This window comes from Diorhabda sublineata, chromosome 9 (genome assembly GCF_026230105.1).
Source record: "Diorhabda sublineata isolate icDioSubl1.1 chromosome 9, icDioSubl1.1, whole genome shotgun sequence".
In the NCBI taxonomy this organism is placed as follows: Eukaryota; Metazoa; Arthropoda; class Insecta; order Coleoptera; family Chrysomelidae; genus Diorhabda; species Diorhabda sublineata.
The window spans coordinates 7,509,507-7,535,922 of NC_079482.1; the positions used below are offsets into that span (position 1 = coordinate 7,509,507).

The 26,416-nt window shown below is 33.8% G+C and overlaps 1 protein-coding gene across 2 annotated transcripts in view; it reads left to right on the top strand.

Annotated features, from left to right (window-relative positions):
• LOC130448593 (uncharacterized) overlaps nucleotides 1–26,416 on the top strand; it is a 108,475-nt gene that overhangs the window by 68,473 nt on the left and 13,586 nt on the right. For both annotated transcript variants that reach the window (XM_056786016.1, XM_056786015.1), the window contains exons 3-6: nucleotides 5,461–5,532; nucleotides 12,452–12,594; nucleotides 18,961–19,105; nucleotides 23,405–23,601. In XM_056786016.1, the coding sequence (XP_056641994.1) occupies nucleotides 5,461–5,532; nucleotides 12,452–12,594; nucleotides 18,961–19,105; nucleotides 23,405–23,601 (557 nt within the window). The remainder of the gene's footprint in view (nucleotides 1–5,460; nucleotides 5,533–12,451; nucleotides 12,595–18,960; nucleotides 19,106–23,404; nucleotides 23,602–26,416) is intronic.

A 26,416-nucleotide genomic window follows, 5' to 3' on the forward strand; every position in this document is an offset into this window, starting at 1 on the left:
AATTTTTTAAATAGGATAAGGAAAATTTGTTAAAGGAGAAAGATTTGCTGGAGTTGGCCCTAATATAGGTGTTGCTCCTCTGCAGGGCTAGGGTTGTGGCGAGGTTATGTTTGTAGTCTTGGATGGAAAGAAGGAAAAGTGAACGACCATTGGCCAGAAGAAAATGAAAATAGATCTCTAGTAAGGTAAAAACGATTCTTCTCGGTTGGGATTTTTTTGTAAGTTTTTGGTAAGTTTTTTTTGTTTATTTTTTGAAAAATTTAAATGGTAAGGGGGCGGATATAGCTACTGCTGCATTATTCCCTATCGTCGGCCATTTGGTTGATGCACCGGTTCACCAGATTACAGGGAAACTGCAGAAAACCTGCAATACCGACAATCGACGAAGTGATGTGAAAGGGTTTTATTTTATAGATATGGGAGGAAGTTGGGGTAGATTTCAGGGAGGTATTCGTATGCTGTTGTTAGCAGCCGGATGGGCGGATAAGGGAGTTTTATCTTGGGCCTTAAGCCGAGGGGCCGCATAAAATGGAACCAGGGTTAGAAGGGTTTCTTTGGCAGCGGAGTTGTTTGAATCGACGGTGTTACTGGAGTTGAATCTACACTAATAATAGCAGTACTGAGAATGGACTGCTCGCAAGTCAGAAGTTTTTTAAGGAGATAGTTGGGTAAAGTGCTGTAGACTTTTGCTCTATTATCGATTATGGGACGGATGTATGTTTTGTACATATGAAGTAAGGTGAGGGGGTGGGTTGATCCAAATTTTCCTTTAAGCGCCTTGATGAGACAGACTCGCCTCTGTACTCTGTTTCGTTCAGATCGGCTGCCCCAGAGTGTGAGTGAATTTCACTCCCAAATAGACGACTAAATCTAGGTACCTATATAATGAGGAAAGTTGTCAGTGGGAGTCGTTGAGCGCTTTAATTGCTCAATTTTTTTCCATCTGCCTTTTGCAAAACTATAATAGTAATGGCTTCTCCAACAGTGTCTTGTTACTTCTTTTATTAAGTGACTTACTATCACAGTAGTATAATAAAGTCTGTGATTTTTTTGAATATGCCTATCTATTTACTATTCACTGTATGATTGCAAAATTGACATTTGAAACGGACCAGTCAGAGAGCAAGGTTGGTGGAGGTTGAGTTGCCCGGAAACGTTGTTGCAACAGACGAAAGGTAGCAGGCTGTTACGTCACTTCGTAGAATCCGTAGATCCGAAGAATTATAAATGTTTACGTTTGATTTCTGCCATTTATGCTTTATCTTTATATCCGTTCTTTTGGTTGGTTATGCTTTTAAATTCATTTATTGTTTAATGCATTTAGATGTAAAATTTCTAATAAAAAATTTTAATATAATTGAGTTTGGAATTGAACACTCTGTATACTATTGGATATTTTAGAAGTTCTTTTCTCTCATTACAAATATATCATCCAAAATGTCCGAACAAAAACCCTGTCATTGCTATGTTTACGTCTGTCAACTTTTAACAGATGACGTCACGCGTAGATCGAACAACAGATCAGAAACCTTTCAGAATGTAGCAATTGTAGATGAATTGAAGTATAAGTTTTATATCTTAATTCATTATTTAACATTCCAATAATTTGCGTTGTACAAAAGTGTAATAAGTTGTCCAGGGCGTAAATAATATTTGTCATTTCCTTTAAAATTTACCCTGATGATAATGTGGCGCCATCGTTATTTAACATATTTCAACGGACTTTTCAATTCCACAATAGTGTCCAATGATAATGTGATATTATGGTGACACTAAAACGATGCCATTGAATCGATTGACAATCAATTAAATTATAATATCACTAGTAATTGCGACATATACAAAATAGAATACAATTTGATGCGATTATAAATAATTGATTTGATTTATCAATGCGATAGAGAAGTTTCAATAAATTTTGTACATTTAGATGGCTATGATTGGATAATTTGAATATTCTTTAATAATTTATGTGCTAATACAAATCTCGTAAGAAGATCTAGTATCAGTAAGTTAGCAAAAAGCAAAAAAAAACAATACTGGTGCTGTAAAATATTTATCCAAATCATGGCGCAGAAAACTTACTACAACTGAAGACAAGTCTTTAAATGTTTGTGTCATGTTAGAATTAGATCCACATTTCTAAAGTAGAAAAATTACGAATTTTAGAAAACATACAGTAAAGGCGATTACTATGTTTTAATTCCTGATTATTGGCAGGGTTTGTTTTATAAACGATGTTTTTTAAGTGATTCCATAGGAAATAGTCTAAAGGATTCATGCCGGGGTGATCGCGGAGGCAATTCGATAAAACCACGTCTTCAAATCCATCTTGTCCATATTGTCTCACCAGACACGCACCATCTTGTTGTAGCCAAATATTGTCGTTTGGAATATTGTTATTGTATGAAAATTTCTAATAATGAAGCTTTTTTTTAAATGTAATTGAAAATACTTTGGAAATATCCGAGTCAACTTAGGTATAATACTATTTTCCAATAAATCCAAATACGCCGAACCATTTGAGTAATTAATTATTTTGTTGCCGATTATTATAGCCCATACATTCAATTTTCCGGGATATTGAGTGTGGGATGTTCATCCATCCAACGAGGATTGTTACGTGACCAGTATGTACAATTATGGTGATTTTCGTTACCATTAATACAAAAAGTGGCCTCATCTCAAAACATAACATTATTTAAAAATTTTGAATCGTTTAGATTTTAACATTTTTCCATCATTAGGTCTGCAAACTTTAAAAAATCAATTCTTTTTTTTTCAGATAAATGATCCATTGTGACTTTCAATAAACTTCCAACAATAATAATTTATTAAAATGTCAAATTTGTTATCGTAGCAGACACCTAAATGTAGCTATAAATTATGGCATATTGGTATAGGAAACAAACAAAAGGACAACAATGTAAATAACACCGTAATACCGGCCGTATAACAACACACTTGTACACAAAAATTTATAAAATCGTACAAGCCGTTTCCGAGATAATTGAGGCGTTCCACTCTGTACATTTTGATTAATTTAAATTGTTTTGATAAAATATCAATCTATTTTTTTAAAAAGAAAAAAAATAAATATAACTTTGAAATTAGACAAAATATATGTCAATGGTTTTATTATTTTTAAAAAGTAGAATGAAAACCTCAACTGAAATACTAAAAAACGTGAAAAAAAAAACTATTGTTGGTCTGTTAACAAACAAATTCATTAGTAAATCAATTTTATTTCAACGAATTCTCAAAGTAACTGCTGCATCGGTAGTTACTTTGGAAAGTCGCGTTAAAACCTTGTTTAGTAGGTAAACACATAAAGTAAATGATGGTAATTGTGATTTTAACCACATAAATAATTATATATACACGGACAATCAGTAGTAGACTTTGTTTTTTTGAAATTTACAAGTTAACAAAGTTTAAAGATATAATAATTGAAAGCTAAATATTCTCACGTTTGAAATAACGAACGTGCAGATTAGCAATTGATTCAAATTTTAAAGTACAATAAAACATTTCAAATATATTTATTGAATCACCATTTAAATTATTTGAAAATGAATTATCATTGTTGTTATATTTTTTCCTTAACCCATTGAATTTAGAGTGAAGAAAGTATATATTTTTGACTTTAAATATATAATTTTTAAATTATTCATCAGATTAAAAAAAATATGCTGTTTGAAAGACAATTCAATATGCTTTCATGTGAATATAAATTTATGAAAACTTATTTCGACTTCCTATGTTTAACATAGTGAAATTAATGCATCAAGCAAATAGAAAGTCTAGCTTATTGCATAAATGTTCTATCGGATCTAGGTCAGGACTGTATTCTGGCCAGTATTTAACCCGAAAACCGACTTCAATGTAATTTTGCACGATTCTTGCGGTGTGCGACCTTGTATTGTCATGCATAAAGTTAAATTCGTCTCCAATCTAGTCGAAATAACGTACCCCATGAATTGCTAAAATCTCCAGATATATCTATCAGCCGTTGAACCTCTTCTTCCGTGAACACGGTCGTTCCTACGAATGAACACCCCAGATCATGCAGGAACCACCTCCATAAGCACTTCGCTCTTCAAAGCAGCAATCTACATATCTCCCTCTTGGTCTTCGGTAAACTTCCCTTCTGGATTCCCATCTGAGAACAGAATTGATCTTCATTGTTCCAACGTCCAATTCAGATGATCCTGTGCAAAACGCAGGCGTGCTTGCCAATGAGCTGGTAAGTTTTGGACCAATTACAGCTATTCTAGGGGTCAGGTTATTCTCCTGTCTTTGCCTTACAATCTACTGACTAATAGTGACGATTACTGAATATTGTTGATACAATAAAGCAGTCATCACGGTTGTAAATCGCCGTCTGCCTGTTCCAGGTCGCATATGAAAGGATCCAGTCTCTTCCTAACGCTGGAACACTCTTCTAACCGCTGCGCGGATGATATCCAATTGTCTAACAGTTGCTAGCCGACCAAGTCCATTTTCGACTAAAGCAATAACTTAAGTTTAGGTCTGGCGCCGCCACTGGCTGTGTGTTGGGCATTTTTTTATTTCGGCAATACTAAGTGTCGAACATTATTTTTAGAATCAGTAGTGTAATAATTATTTCCGACAGCTATCCTAATCTAGCTTATTTAATTTCCATCTTTAGCTAACCAATAAATTACTTCATCTTGAGGATGTCCATTTGATTGTGCTCTTCCTTGCTGATGGACAAATACCGTGGATCTGAACCCAATCGCAGGTTGAGCTAGCATTGCAAATGTTACCCTAAATTAAGGGTAATCAAATCACGGCAAATAGGTATGCATTAAGTTTTTATATATTCGTAAAATCCGTAGATCCGTAAAACGGATATTGCCGCCCGCCATATGCAACAACCATCCCAGGTACCAAATTTTTGTTCATTGCTCTTTACTTTTATTTCAATATTTTAACACCATTCAAGTATAACAATTATTAGTGCCTAATAAATTTTATTTATTATCAGGTGGTATTACTCACTAGATTCTGGCAAACATAATTTTCTAACATTGTTCTTTACATCATTACAGACTGCATTTCATCAAGAATCCAATTTACTTTGATGAGTTACCTTGTACGTTCCGACAAGTAAATGGGTTTCTTGTAAACACAAATAGACATTATTTATACTCCTTTATACCACATTAATGATTATGCATAAGTTTTTTTTCAACCTGATTCTCGACGCTGTTTTAGGAATTAGCAAGTAATACCTATTATTATGAACATACTATTTCTATTACGTCATGATTAATCTTGTCTGTATGTTGCGTTTTATGTCGTTATTAATAAATCTATGGAAAATTTTATGTTATGGGATAGTTACATGGTGAATCATTAATATAATAATAATAATAATAATAATAATAATAATAATAATAATAATAATAATAATATAATTGTTATTTGTTTCAGATCACCTTATTTTGGAAACGGACCCAGAAAAAGGAAAAGGGGAATACGCGTTTGATAATCCTGGTTTTAAAGGTAATTCTTACTACTACTTGAACACATATTCTTGGGGGTATGTATGTATTTTTTACCAAAAATTAAAAAATTATCTGTCAAAAAATATTAAAATCTAGCTTCTTTAACGCCATCTAGCATTCCACGTTCCAACTCTGAGTACTGTTTTACCAACGGGCATGTCAATATCCTATGCAATTGACTATTAGCAAAAATTACGAAGTGGGCTACATCTGTTAATTTTCTTTCAAACTTCAATAGAGGTGAACAACAGAGCCAGAATACTAACTAATTTTTTTGTTTTATAAACAATAGAAAGTGTTATTTGAAATTGAAGTAAAATAATATATCTGTTTAAAGTGCTTTTCTGAGATAAAAACAACCACAAATCCATAAGATGCACTTCGAAAACAAAACGTGGTAAAAGTTTAGTGTTACAAATTTACTAGTTATTAAAATCCTATTCTAGTGCTTTTTGTTAGTGTCGTGTAGATATTCTTCGTCCCCTACTTTCATGAACAAATCCAATGTTATCTCATGAGGCTGGGAAGTTAGACCTGATGTATGTAGTCACAAACTTTTAATGGTTTTTGAATTTGTTCCTTCTAGGTTACATAATACAATATGTCCCGCTTTAAAAACTGCTTCACCTTCTTTTAGTGGCGTGCTTCTGATTCCAATGTGATGATGAAAAGGATTACTCCAATTTTCATCATTTTTAGACAGAGTTTTAAACACAACTTTTTTTTCTAACCACCCAAACACATTTAGAATATAACGGAAATTACAAAAATAAAGAAAAATCTACCAAAATCACTAAAAACACATATAAAACTAAACAATATCAAACACCCTTACAGATAGTTATGTTGTTCACTGCTATAGAAGCCAAATTTAGCACCATAATGACTTTCGCCAATAGTTTCGGCTGTTTGGAATTTTTCTATATTATTTATTGTTATTTTTTTTATCATTATATATGCAGTATAAAACTAATTGAATTTTGGAGGTCATTTTTGTGGTTGGATGTTATTCATTATTTTTGATTTTACTCTATGGTTTTAATTGTGACGGTTAGGAAGGAAGTGCTATCATACCTCATATTCCAATTAATCCAGTGGTGGATTTACCAGAAGGCTGAGTAGTCTGTAGCCTAGAGCGGCAGATTTTATGGGGCGGCAAATTTTAAAGTTAGAATTAACAAGATTTCATATGACAATATCATTAATGATTTTGCGAATTCAAATGCCGCAATGTAAGTTTTTTAAATTAAATTTAAACTGTAAGTGTTTGATTATTTGCTTAAATCGAGGATCTTACGTGTCAATTTCATTAATTGAAATTGCAATTCGAATAATTTCAAACTAAGATATCGAACTTAAGAAGTCTATAGAGTCGACAAAAGATGAATAGCCTACAGGCGTCAAATCGGTAAATCTGCTATTGAATTATTTCCACTAACCTTTTATTCCAATTCAAAAGGGTTCAGTTTCCCGTCAAGCGTAGCTTCGTTGCTAATCTAAACAAAGCACAAGGGCAGACCTTACAGGTAGCGGGATTGCAGAAGAAAAGCCATGGTCAAATATAATACCAGGTCTGGCTATTAAATAACGAGACTGCGCGCCTAGAGGGCCCCCTAGGCCGGGGAGGTAAAAAACGTGTAGTGCGTTGTGTATGTAATCTTGTCTATGCACCTTCCTAAACACGTTTCCGTCACTATTATAGTATTTGTGCCGTAGCTCTTTGAAACGAACATATTTTTTTATTGTGCTATAAATTATTGCAAGCGGCCTATGGGGACAATTCTCTATCTCGTGCGCGTATTTTTGAGTGGTGTAAGCGCTTTAGTGAGGACCGAGAGAGCACTGAAGATGATTAGCTTCTAGGTCAACCTACGACTGTTTCAACTCCGGAAACAGTGACCAAATTGTGTGTGCAGAACGTCGAATGAGCATCCGGGTAATTGCCGAGGCTATAAACGGCTAGAAATTTTTTACACGAGGAATTTCATATGACAAAATCTGTGCGAAGTTGGTGGCAAAAAATCTGACTCCTGACCAAAACCTCCCATATCAACGGGTCTGCTCCTTCCAGTATTGCTTCGATCAATGGAAAAAACGTATGAATATGTGTTGGTCGAGGGGAGGGGAGTATTCGATGTAGAATAATTTTTATAATAAAACCGTTTTTCGTAACCATTATCGTTATTTAATAGCCAGATCTCGTATATGTAGCCTGTCTAATGCTTGGAATTTACACACGATTGAAAAACTAATAGTCTACAAAAATATCCTAGATTAATATTCTGCATCTGTATCTTGTTAAATTGTTAACATTGAAATAGCCCAGTTATATTAGGTGAAGAAAACCTAACCTCGGAATGAAAGATTATAAGTTGGTGTAAATCTTTGTTTTGCTGTTCTAAATGTTGTCTGAATAGACAAAAATGCTATCGTGTCCGCATTTTAAGATATTGACAGTCAAAGGTCATAAAAACCGTTTTTTCGTGAATATATCTTAGATGGGATTTGCACCTATCATGAAAGTTGTAAAGTATAGAAGAATAGAACTTTTGAATGATTTTTTTTTCATCCGATCAACCGTTTTTGTGATAGAGCGCAAAGAGTGCGCAGCGTATAAAGTCAATTATTTATTAAAAAATTATAATTATTAAACAATTCCCAGTATTTATGTACTAATAATTTAATTTCCACTATTCAACTATAGTATATTATTAATTCTGGACTATTTATTTTAGTTATATTTTAAGTTGAAACGACATTATATAAGTTTTCTTTAAAACATGTAAATTTTTCAATGCTTATATACCTGGAAATATCTGTCCCCACCTATCCTGATGCAGAAAATCAGGGCTACTATGTTCTTTAGGTTGTGGCCAGTACACGCTTGCCACAACGCTCCACTATATCCAAGTAATCCCGATGAAGAAAGCACGTACGATTCTGAAATTCTGGAGGGCTTGAACATGAATATGACCAATAATGACAATGAATAGAAGATTTTTGAGCGCCAACAAGAAGAAAGCTACCAAGAAGAAGATAACTAGTTTCCATTCGCAATTTTATTAAAATTAAAATTATCAAAAATTCTTTTAATATTTAAAATCACATTTTAATAAATGTTTAATATGCCATATTTAATGATTAAAAGATGTGTGAAATATATTCCTTCACTATCTTTTTAATTTGAAATATAATCAGTATGCAGAATTTAATCATATAATATAGTTAAATAGTTAAATATAAATAATCGAATTACTTATTTAAATTCAATATAAATAATTATTAATTATTAGATAAATACTGGGCATTGTTTAATAACTATATTTTTTTAACTTTTATTTTATGACTTGAGCTGTGTTGACTGATATTTTATTAGATTTAGGCGATATTGCTTGCGGAAATGTTAGGGAATAAGGTATTAATAGATAATTTACAAAGAAAAGTTTTTATAAAGAAATATTTCAAGAATAATTGACAATCGTTATAACATAAGTATCTATAATCTAAATCTTAAGAATTACATTATTGAGATCAATTGCTTAAAGTTATTTTGTGACACACGAACCTTTAGAGCGTAAGTGCAATTATTATTTTTATTATAATAGGTAAATATTTTAAACATAGTCTTTAAAAAACTTCAATGAAACAATATATGATAGTAATAAAATTATAAAAATAAAAAATGATATTTGAAATCTCTGTTGTAATAGTTAGTTGCAGTCTTTAGCGATTACTGTGCGGAAGGTCATCATAAAAAGACTGACAACTACATGGTAATACACGTTTTAGATCTTGCAAATCTTCATACTTCCGCTTTGTAATTGGTATTCTAGCTGCATACAATTTCGGCAGGAAATTCATTTGTTTAATTCAGTTAATTGGCGTGGGACGATATGGCAACGGCCGAAGCTCGTCATCAAAACCAATTTTATACCAAATGGTGCCATCAGGTCTGTCTTCTAAAATACGTACATATGTGACGACTGGGGGACCTGTCTTTTTACCAGGCCGTATAGATTTATAAATTAATTGTTTCGAAAAGTCTGTAAAAAGGTATAGTCCATATAGCGTACAGTCATATATTTTATGACTGTACGCTGCGCACTCTTTGCGCTCTAACCCCAAAACTGTAGATAGTATGAAAAAAAAGTTCAAACAAAAGTTTTAGAGAATTTTATACTCTATAACTTTCATAATAGGTATAAATCTGATTTAAGTAATAGAAAAACCAATTTTTATGACCTTTAACCTTTAACATCTCAAGTCGAGGGCACGATAGTATTTGTTTCTTTTGGGACAATATTTAGAACGACAAAACAGAGGTTTACACCAATTCACAGCTCATTATCTTCCGTTCAAAACGTTTTATCGTTTGTTTTTGTGTTTTTGTTTTTCAATAAAGTATATTTTAAGTTTTTGAAACTTCATTGTATAGTAATTTTTAAAAATTGATAATCCCAGTCAAGCAATAAAATATAGTTATCATATTGATTCATTTCTATTATAATGATCTCTGATACTTATTTAATCGCTTAAATGCGAGCGAAGCCGTGGGTAAAAGCTAGGAACTGATAAAAAACATCGATACATAAAATTATTGATCACCATAAAATATTACGTTTAAATGTGACGAAATTATTAAAATTACAAGAAAGCATTTATTTTTGCACAAATAATATGAAGAATTACTTGCGTTTTGCGTTAATAAAAATTGTCCTCCCATTTTTTTCTATATCTACGTTTATATTAACCAAAAGTCGAAAAAGCAACTATTCCATTAATAAAAAGTGCTATAGTTCATATTTCATTATGGATGTTCCCATGAAGGAGACCCGTTCCAATATGATCGAAACACGTCCTTCGACAATTTTTTTAACCCTTTTCTTTATTAGCAATCTGTAAAATTTTACAATGAGTATTGCTTAAACAAATATAAACCACACAACAACATCACTATAACTAAAATCTGTCAGGCAGATCACACGGAAAATGCCTTCTAAGCATTCGCTGCGCGGGAGGTCTTATTAGAGGATGAGCCAATGTGTTGGGATGGGTTTCCATGCAGTAAGAATATTTTTGGAGAAGTGAGAAATTTCTTCTTTAACTGATTTAATTTGGAGGACACAAGCGATAACGCTGTTGGTTTCGACCATGAGTGAGCGTCAAGTAACGACCGCCGTTGCGCAATGTATTGTTATTGGTTTTTTGGAATGGAAAGGCATTGAAAACGCCGAAAGTTTACGAAATCAATTTAATAGTGAGTTCCTGAGTAGGTCTGCTGTATTTAAATTGGCAAAAAACGTTCAAAGATGGTCGCGAAACAGCGAAAAAATTAGCGCATGATTGTGGACCGCGAACCAGCATCATAACTTGTGCTGCGTAGAACATCTCATTTTAGAGGACAGTAGGATGAATGTTCGACATTAGTATTGGTAGTGTAGAGTCTATTATCCACGAACAACTTCAATAAAGCAAAATGATGGATCCCTAAACTTCGGGCAATAATGTTTGTTCACGCGAATATTCAATATAGCCGCAACATGGGTAAAATATCACGCTCCCGAAAGCAAGGTGTCGTTTAAAAAATGGAGAAAGGAAAGGAGAAAGAGATGCCTGTCAAAGCGAAGACAACCAGCTCTTGAAGTCAAAAATTCAACACAGACGACGAGGTACATAGTCCGGGAACCAGCTGCATTTTCAACTAGTCATTCTGGATTTAACAAAAATAAAACATTCAGCCGGTAATTCACGGGTAGAAAGGAATTCTACTGCGATTAACGATAATACCTATGTAACCTTACGCGCGTACTCATGGGGACCTTTAGCGTATCAATTAAGAACTTTCCGTAACCTTACATGCAGCTGAAGATTTTTTTCTGTTAAATATACAATACCATGTTATTTAGTTTGAGCCATCCCGGAATGAGTTGAATTTATACGGAGTTTATTACACATTATATCAATCGGATCCGGCGCTACCTTGCCAGCTTAAGGTCATTACGTTCACTCCTAAGGTGAGTTCTATCAGGACAAGCAGAATTGGGAGGAATGGAATGACTAGTTGAAAATGAAGCTGGCTCCCGGACTATATACCTCGTCGTCAGTATTGAATTTTTGACTTCAAGACGTGGTTGTCACCCTATATGCAGCCGAAGATTTTTTTTTGTTATATATACAATACCATGTTATTCAGTTTGAGCCATCCCGGAATGAGTTGAATTTATACGAAGTTTATTGTACATTAAACGGACCCGGCGCTACCTTGCCAGCTGAAGGTCATTACGTTCATTCCCAAGGTGAGTTCTGTCAGGACAAGCAGAATTGGGTGGAACGGAACTAGTTTAAAATATGCAGCTGGCTCCAGGACTAATAGGAGTTTGTCATACATGGCAGTGCGAGTTGCCCATGGAATTCTTGTGGGTGGAATCACATAGAAAAAGTTTTTGTAAATATTTAGGGTGTTTCATTAATAATTATACTAAGATACCTGATAAAAGATTTTTTTTTAACGAGAAACAGATTGTTGTATTACAAATATTATAAAACGATTTTAGCTCATTGTTTCAACACCTTCCAATAGTTTTTGGTACCTTACTTTAAAAGTTTTTTCTCCTTTTAGTAGAGGTGTGTTATAAGAATATATACTTTATTATTTGTGCTAATATTGTAACAATCATTTCAGCATATTTTTTATCCCTAAGCTACATTCAAGTTCAGTTTTTTTCTAATAAAGCTTTGTCCAACTTTTTTTCAAATAACCATCTAGAGATATCAGTTTTATCATGTGATTAATCTAATAACTACGGCTCCTTAAACATAAGTTCAAACAAAAAGTATAATTAAACCTTTTCAAAAACTTAAAAATACGCATGCTCGACTCTAATTGTTCAAATATTTAGAAATTTGATTTATTACAGATGCTAGTTATTTAACAAACAAATCACTTGAAGCTCAAGAAGAAAAAAACAAATCAAAATGGAACCAATGGTCTCCTCTTTCTGTTTTGAACGTGAAGGAAAAATCGGAGAAAAAGAAAACTCTGGACGATTCTGCTTTAAGTGTATGTATGATATATAAAAATAATTGTTTTTTTATTTATTCCAATTATTAATGTGAATAGTAATCATAACAATAATACTTAATTGTATACACATTTGCCATCAATATTTATTTAAGTCGTTTACATATTCATTTGTTGAAAAAAATTAAACATCTCTTTATGAAAAATAATAGTTTCAAAGTATATAATAACATTCTACTATTGCGTTTTAGTTTTAGTTAAAAATATCATAAATTATTTCATTGCATCCAAAATATAAAGACTACAAATATCTGTATGCATTTTCATGCTACGACCCAATAAACTCTGTATCTCAAGAAACTTTTTTTGGCATCTTTCAATATAGAACGATTTAAAAACCTCTAGGAACATCACTCTCATTATATCAATGATGCCATCTTACCTTCAAATATCTTCTTCTTCTTCCGAGTATTAGGCGTAGTAGCCTGTTTTACCTTCGACATCCTTCCCTCCTATCCTGCTTCAAGGTTATCGCTCCACCTTTTTCTGGGTCGGTCGGTACTCGTTCGGCCCAACGGGGATTTATCGCGCGCTATCTTGACCAGTCTGTTATCCATACGACTTATGTGTTCATTCCATTCTTTCTTTCTTGATAGAACCCATTCATTGAAGTCATCTATTTTGCACAATCTTCTGATGTTCTCACTTCTTTCCCTATCCAGTAGGGTTTTTCCCGCTATCCTGCGCAGCACTTTCATCTCTGCTATTTCCATAATTCTTTTGGTTTTCGCCGTTTCTGGCCGTGTCTCTACGGTGTAGATTATTATTACCGTAGCTTTGTATATTCTCGATTTGGCCTCTATTCCGATATGTTTATTTCGCCATATGGTTTCGTTGAAACATGCTGCTATTCTTAAGGCTTTAGTTGTTTGCTCTCTTACTTCGTTCTCTACATCTCCAAATCCTCAAATCTCGATTCATAGGTATTTGCATTTCATTACTTGGTGAATTATCTGGTCGTCTACGACTAGCTTACATCTTATCGGAGTTTTGGATGAGGTCATACAATTTGTTTTGGACGCAGATATCATATTGAAAGATTTAGCTGTGCAGTTAAACACATGTAAAAGACTTTGAAGATCATCCTCATTTTTTGCGATTAGAACAGCATCATCAACGTAATAACGTCGTCCCTTAGCTTTCTTTCTTTCTTGATTATTTCATCCCTAATGATATTGAAATACATGGGGCTTAAGGAGTCTCCCTGGCGTATCCCTTTGTGTACTGTTATTTGCTCCGTTAGCACTCCGTTCACTTTGGCTTCCATTTTGATGTCCATGTATATATTTTGTTATATGGTTTTTATGAAGTCATAAGGGATTTCTTTGTGGTACTCGATCGAAGGCTTTTTGTAGATCTATAAAGTACATAAATTCTGGTCTGTTATACTCAATCGATTTTTCTCTGATCTGTCTGATGACGAAGATCGCATCTGTGTACGACCTTCCCGATCTAAATTCTTGTCGCTCAACTGTTAACGTTGTAAGACTTTTTATTTTGTTTGTGATGACTTTGGTTGTTTCAGAGTGCTACCCAGCAAATTGATTCCTTTATAATTAGATGGTATTTTTTTATATCCTATTTTGAACATGAGAATCGTAATACTCATTCTCCAATCGTCTGGGTTTTTTGATGTGACACGATCTTGTTAATGAGAGTTGTTAGTTGCTTGGCAAGGCTTTCTCCCCCAAATTTGAGTAGTTCGTTAGTTACGCCATCTTGGGCTTTTTCTGTTTTTGAACTGTCTGATAGCCGCTTACACCTCTGTCAATTCAAACTGCAAATCTTTGTCTATAGTTATTTCAAGCGTGTTTGGTTCGTTTCTATTTTCGTCTTCTTTCCCGTACAGTTCTTGGACGTACTTGAACCATGTTTCCTTTAGTATTTGGTTTGTCGTTAAGAGCTCATTGACTTCTTTTCTTTGTCTCTTTATCATTCGCCATATCTGTTTCTGGAGGCCGTAAAAATCATTCCCTATCTGTTGAAAAATTGTTCCCAATAGTTGTTCTTGTTTTCTTTTAGTAATGTTGTTGTTTCATTACGTACTCTTTTGTAATCTTCGTACGAATTCCGGGTTTTTGACGTTCTGTACTGCAGGTGGGCTTCTTTCTTTCCTTGTCATTCAGCTCTCACTTCCTTACAGAACCATGGTGTTTGATTTTTTCTTCTTTGTGTAGTATACTGTCCTGGATCCAAGTGCCTCCGATGCCGCTTGATTGATTTTTGATCCTATCTTTTTCCAACTGGTGTTTACGTTTTTCTCTGCCTCGATTGGGTTAATGTTATTTTTATCTTTTAATCTTTCTTGGTGGAAGTTTTCCATAGCAGTTCAATATTGGTTTTTTCTACTTTTTGTTCTACTTTCCTTTCTTTAAGTTTGTTTATTTTCATTCTTATTTTGACCAATAGCATACTATGTTCACTGCCCACGTTGGCCAAATTTAAAGTTCTTATGTCCAGTATTTGCGTCGCGTGTATATTTCTATTTGTTACTATATTGATTTATTCAAATGTAAACGAAACTACTCCAACCAAATAATATCCAAGAAAAGATAAAATATTTGAACTACATTCGGATCATAGACTGACATCGAGGAAGCACATTTTCACGAAAAGAAAGCATCTAGACTTTATGTTACATAAATACTGGCTGGGTAATCAGTCGCAAACCACATCTATCCTCAACAAATAAACTAGTTTGGATGAATGGGGTTCAGTATACAATTCGAACATGGAAATTCTAGAAAGGTTTCAAGTTAAGATGATCAGGAATATTTCCCTAGGACTCTGATTTATACCTAACCGATCTTCAAGTACCAGCAGTAGAAGGGGAGGTGATTCTCTTGTTCAAATTATAGTGTGAAATTTGACAGTCTATTAACCATTTCTTCTCGTTATGTTTAAAGTATAATTAACTGATCTAAATATGTCTTATTCGGTGCATTCCACTAAGCCAGGGGTGCTCAAACTTGAACTGCTGGCGATCTACCTCAATATTTTTAGACTACTTACGATCGACTCTGAGAGGTTGCAAGTATTTGTGATGCAGGGTTGTTGTACATACACGATACACCCTACCTACCTAGGTAGATAGGGTGTATCGGTACACCCTACCTAGGTAGGGTGTACCGTAGCATATATAGATATTAGCTTTCTGCACAATATAGGTACATTATTTTAGTCAAGGTTTGGGTTAGGTTTAGTTAGGTTCTCTACAATATCAATGAAAAAACTCATAGTTATTCAAAATTGCGAGTTTATTGGTTGTTACAAAACAAAAGAGTTACGTATGGTGTTAAACCTAACTAAAGAGTGGCTTTGGATGTTGAAGCGTGGCACTGCATGTCCTCAGCATACTTTTCATAATATGGTACGTAACCACTGAGTGCTAATCGCAAGCATGATGACATATGATCGTCAGTTAGTCGATTGCGATATTTTGACTTAATTATCTTCATTTCAGAAAATGCAGACTCGCACAAGTAAGTTGACCCAAACAATGCCGTCAGTTGAAGGGCGATTTGCCTTAGATTCGGATAATTATCTTCAGATATAAAACACCAGAAATTTGTATTAGATGCTGTAGCTTTGAGATGTATATCTGATATAATCTGCACCAACTCATTTTCAACAGAACGTGAGTTCAAATTAAACTGACTTGCTATTTCAGTAGCTAATTCCTCAATGTTTTTACATGAAAAAGGATAACTCATAAATGATGCTATATTTTCCAATTTACTGCAATCATAAAAACGCGTTTCGAATTGTCCCAAAATATTTGATAATTCAGCCTCATACGTATCATAATTAAACTGAGGAATCCTTGCTTTCAAAGACGGAAAATGTTTCAGATCCTTTCTTTTCAGTTGATCTATCATAAGTTGCAATTTACTTTTGAATGCGTTTACTGCGCTAATAATCTCAATAATAGTTTTTCCTTTACCTTGAAGCTCCAAGTTAACGATGTTTAAGTGCATCGTGATGTCAGTCAAAAATGCCAAATCAGTCAGCCATTTTTCGTTTTTCAAAATCTGAGTGTCATCACCTCTTTCGTCTAGAAAAGCTGTTATTTCGGGCAATAATTCTTGAAACCTTTGTAGGAACTTTCCGCGACTCAACCACCTGACGTCTGTGTGAAGAACTAAATCAGTGTGTTCAGCTAACTCCCTATCTTCCAACTGCAACTGAAAGAGCCGCCGTTGCAAGCTACGTGCACGGATGGAATTCACAATTTTTGTTGCAATGCCCATAATTTCCTCCGTGTTTAAAACTTTGGAACACAAAACTTGTTGATGTATAATGCAATGGAATGAAAAAAAATGAAGGGAATTCTTCATTAGCTCGACACAATGCCACAAAACCGTTCTTGTTTACAGTCATTGCTGGTGCTCCATCGGTTGTAATGCACACTAATTTATATATTGGTAGCTCGTAGTTTTTTGCAAAATTAAAGAAAACTTCATATATATCTTCGCCACGGGTCTTCCCCTTCAGAGGAATGATTGTCAAAAATTCTTCCTTAGCCGACATGTCATTGAATACCATCCGAATAAAAATACACAGCTGGGCAGTGTCTGTCATATCGGAGGATTCGTCGAACTGTAAAGAAAAGTATGTACATTCCATGATATCATGTTTTAGTTTATCTGCGATGTCCTGACTCATGACTTCAATACGACTTGTGACAGTCGGACGAGATAACTGAAGTTCTCTAATAGCAGACATGATTTCTGTTTTATTCTTAAAATCTCCAAATAAAGGCTCACCCGCTTCAATAAATGCTTCCTTCACCACCGATCCATCTTCGAATGGTTTCTTGTGTTTCGTCAATATATGAGATATTTTAAATGACGTGATCGTAGCAGCTTTTGATTGTTTGGCTGGTCTTGTGAACATGGTTTGTTCTTTTTTCACCTTTTGATAGTTTTTATGAACCGTTTTATGATGCCTCTCTAAGTTACCACGCTTAGGTATTGCAACTGACGCACGACAAATAACATAAATGCACTTATCCTTCACCATAAAAAAGAAAAATTCTTCCTCCCAATCCTTATTAAAATGATACGTTTTAGATTTCTTCACTGCACTCATTTTCCACTATTTAATAATAAACTTTGTATCGACGTAGTATCGCTATCAAGTTGCAATTAAGAATGACTCCAATTCATGCAGGCGCAACAATTATATCGGCGTGAAAGAAAGTCTCGAATGTTCCCGTCAAACGCGCCGCCCGAAACTAGACAGTACAGTCTAGTCTAGAAACAACGCGGCTTTTCTTTGACAAGTGCCGCGCGTTCCTTTGATAAAGCCGCCTTTTGCCGCAAGCAGTGTTATTTTATTACGTAATACATTTTTGTAGTTTAGTTACCTAACTACTTATTAAAAATTTTTTTCTTCTCGAGATCTACTCAAAAAGCACTCGCCATCGACTGGTCGATCGCGATCAACCGTTTGAGCACCCCTGCACTAAGCGTTCACTAAAATACTCTTTTGGGCGACTACGACCGTTGTGGTCGCGGAGAGAACGTCACTCATGACGAAGGTTCACAACGACCCTTGTCAAGAGGTTCGTTGAATTGAGCGTTGAAAGAACTAACGAGATTTTCAAAACTCAAGCATTATTTTACTATCGCCTTAGCAGATGTTTTGATTTTACTTCAATCTAAATCAGTTAAGCATTCCAGTAAAAAAATCAATAACTTACAAATTATAACATAACCTCTTAAAGCTTCCCCTTTTTCTTCTGTTTTGTCATTAGTTAATATTTATGTCAACGCTGAAAACGCCTCGTAAGCCATTCCAATTGGGTTTTACGATTATAACGCTCTGGACTAAGTGGAATGCACCATACTGATATTTAACCCCTTCATTGGCGTTGTTCCACAAGGGCGTGGATTTATCTACTTCAAAATCTACCATCAAAGAAACATATGCTGATGACTCTACTGTGCTATCATCTCACACTGATCCAACAATGGCCTCCAGCATCCTACAAGTTACCCTAAACAAATTTCAAGCTAATAAAGCAAAAAAATACATAAGCATTTTTCGCAGTATATATCCTGAACGTATTCTATTATCAATAAAACATATTCAGGATTTAAAATCCTGTGTTCATGGAGCACAGATTTCTAATTCCAAACGTATTCTGAATACGTCCAATGTATCCTCTGACCTGTATAAGAATTTTCAATCCGACGAATGTGCATTCATCCTATTTGGCATTTTTATAATATTTACCACCATATTTAAGTTAATATTTCTCTTAACGCTCAAAACGCCCCTCGTGAGCCATTATGTAACAGTTAATGTGCTTTAAATACTAATTGATATTTTTATTTCTAGGAAAAGGAAATCAAAGTTATATCTTTGAGAAGTGAGGATTTTACAGGACTTGGTTTCAATATATGTGGCAATATGAGGGAAGGAATTTATATAAAAGATGTATTACATCGAGGACCTGCTTTCGATTCTGGGAAATTAAATTCAGGTATCTAATAAATATATTTCGTTTCACTTATTTGCTGTATTCGAATGCTGTGCTAATAATGAAACATTTGTCAGAAATGACAAACCACCGAAGCAGTCTTACTACTGTAGCCTCTCAATATAGGCGTTTAATCCTTCTGTAGAAGTACCTTATACCCGTGTTAATTAAAGAACACAATACAGGTAGAAGATGGTTTTGTCCACTAATAGAAATGCCGATAAATAAAAACACCTTAACAAATAATATTTATGTCTCTTGGTAATAAAGTACCAAGAAAACTGTTCACCAAATTATGCTATATAGAGGGTGTTTTGTATACGGTGGCCGATTTCATTATAGCTTAGATTGAAAAATATAACGAAAATGAAAGGTTTGCATATGCTATCAAAAATACTCAAAAAGCGATACTTTGGTTGCATATTTCGAATTTTGAGTTAATATTTAGTTTCATACTTTAATGGATTCATCATATTTTAGAAATATTTTTGATAGCATTCGAAAACCTTCGATATTTCGTTATTTTTTCCTAATTTAAGCTTGAGTTTGAAAAAATAAATCTGATAAAGAATCGAACAGTTATTTTTCTGCATTAATAATTAACCTTTGAATGCCGATGGGGGGTTCTCAGTACTATATTTACCTTAATTTTTTGAAACAACAATACAACTGGCAACTGCGCCTCTAGCTATATGCTAGACCCAACGAATATTTAAGCCACTTTCATAGTTTGGCATTGATTTCATTGTAAAATTCTTTTTCTTTTTTTTATCAAGTGCACATACTACCACCTGGTTTGGGGTCAATATACGGGTCTAGCCTATTGTTATCCATTCACAAACACTGAAAATATTGTGCCAAAGGCGTGCGGGTAGGTTACTCGTAAAAACGAAAGAATTTTATTTTAACAGAATAAGATACATACATAGTATTACTTACACTTATTTTTTATTGAACATTATACAAAAAATACATTATACAGAAATCAAATTATAAAAAATCATAATATTCTTCGTCATCTGAGAATCTGTCATCTTCTCTTGAAGTTATAATTAAGGGGTCGACGGTCCGATCGATGAAGTAGTCAAGATCCCACATTTTCTCCTCTTCTTTAATGACATGCTGGACTGCTTTTCGCCTGTTCTCTGGTGTCACCTCCTTAATGGCTTGATCAAACAGTAGCTTAACGTCTTTCATTTTGAATGTCGTGTTGTGTCTTGCTACACTATGTCTTTCTGTTATATCTTCCACGGCGTATATCAAAAAACGATGTTTGTGTAAATTTGCTGTAGCTAATAGTTCTTTTTTTATCAAATTATCTTCTAATTCAATACTTTTGGTGGTTAACAATCAGTCAATAATTTCTTGTCTTCTCCAAGATGAACTTGCGTTATCCACAACTACTACTGAATCAGCCGGAAGGTATTTTATCATTTCACCAAAAAAGTCTTCAAAAACATCCGAATCCATGTCCTCGTAGTAATCTCCCGTATGGTACGACTGAAAGGTTAGCAAACCTTCTTTTAAAAATCCCTTTTCGCTTCCAATATGGACGATTATTAGTCTTTTCCCTTTACCTGAAGGCACCTTAATACCCGTTGGCAGACCTTCCTTCTTAAGTATTTTCATCGCCAGCAAACAATTTCATCGCTTTCCAGTAAAAGTGCTTTATGGTTATGCTTTTCCCAGGCAAAATCCATATTTCTCAAAGTGGTCCATAAAAGTTTTTGTTAGTTATCAACGGAATACTGTCATCCTAGCCAAGCTCCATTAAAATCTTATCTAGGGCGGGTTTTTCTTTTTTAAAATAAAAAGAGTGAACTTTTTTTCGAATTACACTTTTGGTGTCTTCATCAAGGACTTTTACTGGTCTGCCTGGACTTTTCTTGGGAAGTTTCATTTGGCCTGTTATCTTTCTCCCCCGCAATAATTTAAAAACGGTGGACTTTCCGATTCCAGTCATTCGGGAACATCGGTCGACAGTTTCTTGTACAGTAAATTTCGGGTAATCGTATTTTATGCAATCGTGTACATTTGAAATCATAAGTTTTTCATTCACTGATTGTGGAGAATTATTGGAACATCTTTTCGTTGGTGTAAATGTCGGCATTTTATTACTAATCTTATAATACTGTGAACACTATTTTCGGCTTAACAGCAAATACTGATGCGTTAAACTAAATAAATATACTTATGAAGGTCAAAAAATTTTGTGTAAGGCCCCATTGCCCTTACGGCGCATGGTTAAGCCGAATCTAAAATAGGGTTGGAATTAGGCACAGGCACTAATAGAAGGTTAAACATTACCTGTTAAACGCAAAACGTAACTGTATAATCCACTACCTAAGTAATCCCTACACAATATTGGCCGACACCGAAATTGAGCTGAACTGGACGTAAATTCCCCATTTTATTGCTCTATACCTTTCTGAAATAGACTATGGATAGTTTTATAGGTATTCTGATCAAAGCTGGTGCACTGAAATATATAAAAAAAATCAACTCAAGAAATGTGGCCCACGAACAGATCCTTACGTTGTTTTATACAGCAGCCATGTCTAGAGATATATTTGAACAAATAACAATTTACGATTCGACGACAAATCTACGCGACAAAAGGTAACGAAGATTGACAGATTGGCGGCAACTAGAGAAATATAGAATATGTTCGTTGATAAATGAAAAACGGCTTTTCAATCATACGAAACCGTTACAATTGAATAGCAGCTAGTTTGTTTTAGTGGTAGTGTCCCATTAGACAGTTTATAAATTCAAACCCGAGGTGTTATGGCATGAAAATTTGGGCAACCACAGACGTGAAAACATCGTATCTTTGTAATTTTCGAGTGTACACCGAGAAGTTATTGACTGGAAAAGCAGAAATAAATCAGGTGTAACGTGTTGTATCAGATTTTTTTGAACCATACCACAGCAGGTGGCGCGGTATAACAACAGACAATTTCTTTACAAGCGTCCCTCTTGCAAATTACATGTTAACGGAACAATTAATACTTTTGGGAACACTTCGCAAAAATAAGCCCGATACACCGCCGCAGCTTAGTGTAACTTCCAAGCCTCCAGAATCATTAACGTTTGCGTTTACCAAAGACTTAAAGATTTTTCATACATTCCTAAAAAACAGAATGATTCAACTACTTTCTACGCAACGTACGCAATGACGATGACAAAATTTTACCTTAAACTAAAAACAAACGCCACAAATAATTTTATATTACAACAAAACCAAGGGCGCAGTTGATAAACTAATAAGAGAATATTCATGTGGTAGAAAAACTGCTCGTTGGCCATAAAGACTTTTCATGAACATGGTTGATATTGGTGCTATCAACTCATTTGCGTTCTACATGGAAAAAATCCTGATTTTCAGAAGAGAAATAGATCATGTCGTCATTTCTTCTGCTACTGAGGGAGAGTCTTACCAAAAGCAACATGGAAAAACGAGGCAAATTAAAGTTTTATAAATTACCTTAACAAGAGCTTTTACAAGATTGTGGCGATTTATACGAGGCTTGAGAACAACGAGATGATATTCCCCAAGATGCAGGTGCGGTAGGTGTTTCCAGTTGTCACGTAACTGTCACAAAAAGGCAACACCAGATATGGCATTTGCAAAAAGTTTAAGTGTGCAATTCATCGAAAAAAAGCAAACAATTTTATGCGGAGTATGTGGTTTGGAATAGGCAATATTTTGTTATATGCTGGTAAGTTTTATATTCAAACTGGCCTTTTATTTCATATCTTTCTATATATTTCTTATGGAGTCCTCAAGGGAATCCATATCGGCATCTACGTTATTTTGAAAAGCACCGGAATTCAAAGGTTAAATATGAATTTATATTCATGAAACAAAACAATAAGCTTGAAGTTAAAAAAAACACAAATTATTTTTGTTTAGTTTAAGGACTAATTTATGAAAAAAAATTAAAATTAACAAATATGGCTCTATTTAATTTCCTTTTTCTGAGACCTTTTATGTATGTCTCTGTTTTTAAATCGTCTTGATTTTTGGTTCTTCTGTTATAAAATTTTTGAAAGATAGATAAAAATGTTGATGTTTCGACTACTTGTAGACTTTTTAGTCAAAATATGATATTTTTATAAAGACTAAAAGTAGTCGAAACGTCAATATTTTTATCCATCTTTAAAAAATTATTAAAAAAACCTAATTTTATAACAGAATAGGCCTAAAATCAATTTAAAGACAGAAACATGGCTCTATTTACACCTTTATTCGGTTTGATCAACCCTTTATTTATCATTACTTATGATTTATGGTTTTAGGCGATCGTATTAATAGTGTGACCATTAATTTTGAACATATGGTATACGAAGATGCATTGGCGATATTAAGTTATGCCAGTCCCTATGAAGTTGTGATCGAAGCAAAAGGTGGGAAGCTAATTCATAATATACCAGGTCAAGGAGGACAGCCTGGGCATCCTTTATATAAAAGCTCATCACATTTGGATCTATATAATGTAAGTAATTTTAGTTCTATATTTGCTCTTCCAGTTATTGTCTAATATTTATTCATCTCGTCTTATCTCCTTGCATGTTATCCCCTTGGTATACAATTTCAAAAACTACTTGACAAATATGCTATCATGTGATTTCATTACTTTTGTTATTAGTCAGTTGTACAAATTTTTTCTTTTCATCTAAATTTCGGCGTATATATTTTTCAGATTCAGGTTTAATTGTCGCATCCATAAGTAGAAGTTTTCTTTAAGATACTATATGCAGTTGTTCATTCACATTCATAGACTAACTACTTTGGGAGTTCTAAAGAAAATTTGTCGATTAGAACCATTTCAAGTTAATTTTGTTTCATTTTATTAAAATCGTCGTCATCCTTTTCTGTCATCTGTCATTATGCCTATATGGACCTGTGGTATAGAGCTGTGGGGTTGCGCTTCCAAATCTAATATAAATATTATTCAGAAACCCCAATCAAAAATACTCCGTCAACTAGTAGATGCTCCATGGTATGTAACAAATCACACCATTCACGTGGACCTAGGAGTGCCCACTGTATAAGAAGTTATAATAAAAAATAATAGACACTTGTTATAAAAAAATTATTAAAATCGTCGCCAACCTCTTCCAAGTTTCTTTGTATTACCAAGCTACCAAGGTTTTCACCTTCGATTTCCATGAACGTGCATCGATTTGAATGAAATTTTGACAGCATGTAGGGAATACCTCAACAAGCAAAATCTACCCTACACCGATGTCTGCTTTTGCACTAGGGATGGGTTCCACTCCAACTGTACATTTTTATGTTGAAAATAACCGCGGAAATTTATAGAGGACTAAATTTTAAGCAAAAAATTTTCTTATAATTTTTTTCGAAAAATCTATTTTTTTAGTTATGTGCGATTGAAAATTTTCTTGAAAAAAACACGTTTTTAATGGATTTTTCATAAATAACTCTAAATAACTAAATGACAGAAAAACCTTATAAAAAATAAAGAGATGATAGGGCATAATACAAACCAAGTTATGAGTTATTGAAGGTTGAATACTTTTATCGAATGAAAATTTAACTCAACGTCTAGTAACAATAAAACAGTCAACTTTTCGAGGTAACTGCATACAATCTTTTTCAAAGTACTTTTTAATAGCTTTGGAATGAGAGTTAGTAGAACTAAGAAAGTTATGGCCGAAATAAAAATGATTTATATTTTTTTTGTAGAAAAAAATTCATTTTCATACTTAGCAATAGTGCCCAAATTGCAAGAATGATAATTTATTTCATTTACGTACTAATAATGATTTCTGGAAGTTTGAGCTATTTAGAATGCATAATTTCGAAAAGTTATGTTTAATATCGAAAAATCATTTTCGAAATTTTTAAAAATTTCTCCTTTTTTTCAAAATTTCTAAAAAACCATAGGATATACATAAAAATTGATAAGAAACAAAAAGTAAGTATTTTTTAAATAAATGTTTTGTTTTTTTTAATTTTTTGTAACTTCTAAAATAACTGAGATATGACCTTACAAATCGTACACTCACGTATGACTGATACCATTTTAGAACCTTTTACACTCACCCTTTTAAAATAGAGTGCTAAAGAAATTTAATCTTAATATATAAAAATTCATTGTCCGTGTCCGTGTGAATGGTCTCAATAATTAATAATAAACTGATCATCAACGTTGATTGTTGTTATTAATCGTAGTTTGCGTACATTACTTCGACTATTTTTTTTTACTTCTAGCTTACAGTTATTCAGAGAACGGCGACATTCATTCGCATTAAAAATTCAATTACTATTTTTAGTAAAATTCCACCCAAAAAAATCCAACCTTAATGCCCATAGAAGAAGACTTGATGTGCACGTGTTGAAAGAGCTCATGAATGAGTCGAACAGAGAGCAGAAAGAAATGCAGCTCGAAGAATTCGCACAGTAGAAATTCGTGCACGAGAACAGCGTGATAATCGTCGATAAGAAAATGCATTGAGAACCAGGGTGGCACGTCAACAACACATAGATTCATATAGAGAACAAAACCGAGAAAATCAACGAACCAACCGCACAGTAACACGTGGAGCATTTATTCGTCTTACATTTAATTATGAACCAGACATCAATTACTCGGCTGATTCCAAAGTTACTATTGGTGCGATGGAAAAAATATGCAATTATTGTCAGGCGTTAAAATTTCGCAATGAAACACCCGACATGTGTTGCGTATCAGAAAAAGTTGTTTTGTCACCACTCCTTACTCCACCTGAACATTTGAAATCCCTTTTTTTTGCCATTTCAAATGAATCAAAATTATTTTTGCGTAAGACACGAAAATTTAATTCTTGCTTTCAAATAACGTCGTTTGGAGCATTTAAAGTTTGTGATTTGTCATCTGATAGTCGTAAGTTTGAGACAACATTCAAAATTCAAGGTCAGGTATATCATAAAATTGGGTCATTGATGCCAATGCCAAATGAAGATTCAAAATTTCTTCAGATCTATTTTATGGGCAATTGTGAAGAACGTGTAACAACTCGATGCCAGTATAATTTCATTGAACAAGCAGAAGAGAGAGCAATTGTATTGTCATTGGAATTATTTCAAATCAAATCGCTCAGCCACAGCAACGCGTAGCCGGGTCTGCTAGTGGATTATAAAATTTCCTATAAATCTACGTTTTGAGCGACTAATTTTTTTGATAATTAACCAAGAAATGGCCAAAAAGTTAAATACACTAAATGCAAGAAATTGAAAATTTTTAATGTCACTCGTATATTGAAAAAGAGCGATATGAGTCCTTTATTAAGGCAAATACAAAA